The sequence below is a fragment of the Austrofundulus limnaeus genome, unplaced genomic scaffold (genome assembly GCF_001266775.1).
Source record: "Austrofundulus limnaeus strain Quisiro unplaced genomic scaffold, Austrofundulus_limnaeus-1.0 Scaffold607, whole genome shotgun sequence".
NCBI lineage: Eukaryota > Metazoa > Chordata > Actinopteri > Cyprinodontiformes > Rivulidae > Austrofundulus > Austrofundulus limnaeus.
The window spans coordinates 162,031-164,457 of record NW_013953009.1 but is presented as its reverse complement, the minus strand read 5'-3'; the positions used below and the strand labels follow the sequence as shown (position 1 = coordinate 164,457).

The 2,427-nt window shown below is 38.6% G+C and overlaps 1 protein-coding gene and 1 non-coding gene across 2 annotated transcripts in view; both read right to left on the bottom strand.

Moving 5' to 3' along the window:
* The window catches only part of LOC106531216 (FYVE, RhoGEF and PH domain-containing protein 4), a 10,621-nt gene extending 8,798 nt beyond the window's left edge, over positions 1 to 1,823 (bottom strand). Inside the window, exons 1-2 of the mRNA XM_014027002.1 lie at positions 1,729 to 1,823; positions 1,503 to 1,620 (exon numbers count right to left, since the gene is read on the bottom strand). Of these exons, the coding sequence (XP_013882456.1) occupies positions 1,503 to 1,620; positions 1,729 to 1,758 (148 nt within the window). The 5' untranslated portion in view covers positions 1,759 to 1,823. The remainder of the gene's footprint in view (positions 1 to 1,502; positions 1,621 to 1,728) is intronic.
* Positions 1,824 to 2,048: 225 nt separating this feature from the next.
* trnal-cag (transfer RNA leucine (anticodon CAG)) lies at positions 2,049 to 2,131 on the bottom strand. Its single transcript has one exon. It is a non-coding gene; the product is annotated as a tRNA-Leu (tRNA).
* Positions 2,132 to 2,427: the final 296 nt, after the last annotated feature.

Genomic DNA, 2,427 nt, shown 5'->3' with positions numbered 1-2,427 from the left:
GAGCAAAAGGTGTGAATCTGGGCCCCAATGATACCCAACACGAAGAAGGAAAGAGGGACAAAAACAAGGGGATGTTGAACCCCCACTTGCACTCACTACATACACATAACAAAACAACAAATAACCAACTTTTAAAATCTGTTACGGCCAGAGGTCTTTCTTCTATGTTTATACTAAAGCATGGAATGACATTCCTCAAAACATAAAGTCCATTTCAAAACCACAGCCCTTTAAGAAGAATCTTGTCCGCCATCTGCTGGACACTTTTTGTTGTGCTCATATTTAGACGTCCTATTTAGCAAATGCTGCCTTCCTGAAATTTGGTAAGCTTGTTTGTCTTTGTGTCTATGGTTGTGCTGCTGTATTTCTGAGTGTTTTATGTGCTGCAGAACAGGAACCTGTTGTAAAAGAGCAATTATGCAGAGTCAGGCTTGATTTTTAGTAATTTTTTCCTGTTAAATAAATCAATCAAATCAATCTATGAATATGACCAGAGCATTGCTACAATAACAGACTGTAGAGAAGAAGACACGTTTCTTTAGATTATTTTGAGTCACAAAGATGAAGAGTCAAGAGTTCAACTAATGTTTCAATAAACAAAGATATTCGCTTAAAGAGTTCCCCTTTGATGTCACTTCCTGTTTCACTTCAACTGAGCCRAGTTCAAAAGAAAATATGTCAGTCAAGATACAAAATGGGTAAAATTGTGAGTTTTATGTCTAGTTTCTTATAAATAAAATTGTTTTCTTTGACTTTCTGTATTTGAAGGATATGATTGTCACAGGCACTTTAAACACATCAGGTTTGATTGTGATTCTTCTCTCCTGAATAAAATATCACTTTCTGCAGGCAGGACATGTGGGTTTCACCTGGCCAATGCAAAGTGACAATCAGCAAGGGCTGCCTAAAAATAAGTTGAACAAAGATCTATAAAGTCTAAATGTCTTTCCATTGACTGGAAGAGAGAATTACCATAAAGTTCAGAAAAGCTGCACCACTTAAGATCATCTTCCTTCTCTTGGCTGTCCTCTCCTTCTGTCCCTCCTCTGGACATGTCCAAACCATCAGTGTCAGTCCTTTAACCTGTGCTGACTCTCTGATGAGCTCATTCCTAATCCTAATCTTCATCCTCCTATAGAAACCTTTTTATATGTGATAAAACGGCAGCATGCGGGAAAATTAATTACCGTAAAAACTGAGAAATGTGCGCAAGTAAATATATAAAAACTACTAATCAGGGTCCAGTTAAKACTTAATTTGGGTTTGTATTCAGATCTTTTTGTGGACACTGTTATGCTAAAAAAAAATCAATATGGGGGGGGGGGGGCCTTTTGTTCTAAACTGTGATTTAATCAATCAGCAGGTAGTAGGTGTGTGAGATCAGCTGATTATTTCTCCTTTTTTATTCTGAAAATTAACTTCTTATTTAAAAAAATCCATATTTTCTGTGTCCTGGTTTAAAAACACCTGCTTCAAATAAAAAAAGGTTGTCATAAACTCACCTGAGCTCCCCCGAACAGCAGCACGGTCTTTCCGTTTGACCGCCACGCGCCTGAACTCCTCTGTCTGRTGACGGCTGGTCCTCATGGTCAAACTGTTCTTCTTCTTCAGGTCGAACATCTTTATTTAAAAAAAAACACATATATTTACATTCACTCTTCGAGCAGCAGAAACAAAACAAAAACAACAAGAAACTATCAGTGGAGCCTCAATGTGCTGTTTGTTCACCTCAATCAGCACCGACACCTGGGCGCTCATAAGCCCCGCCCCCTTTGATTTAAATATCGCGTCCTAAATATCTTAAACTCCTCCATTTGCTTCCCAGAACGACAGCAGCTCAAGATAAACAACTTTTCTGTGAGATTTAAATTGAAAAATGAAATCTGTGTTGTTGTTTTTTTAATGGCTGCCCTCTGGTGGACTCAGACTGTAACTGCAGCTCGGTGTTTTTAAAACACACCTGTTGTTTTCCATCTGAAACTACTCAAAAACATTTTTCAGGACTGCTACGAAAACAGTTGTGTTTTGTCCTGCAGGGAAAATGATACTGTCAGAAGTGGGATTCGAACCCACGCCTCCAGGGGAGACTGCGACCTGAACGCAGCGCCTTAGACCGCTCGGCCATCCTGACGTGACGTCATTAAACATTATATGTTTATCTGACAATCAGTGATTTYACATTTAGAGTCATTTTGATTAAAGATGGCCAYCACAGACATTTGAACTTAGGAAACACAAAAAATACTACGTATCAGTCGTTTTTATAGATACCTGTAGTAGTTGAGACTCATTCAAATTTTTCTTTCATCATTCATTTCAAAGTGTCACCTGTGTGAAGATCTCTGCTGCCCTCTGGTGGGTTTAACCTGGAAATGCAACTTTAATACATCAGAACCCTAAAACAATTACCATTTTAGGGTTCTGATG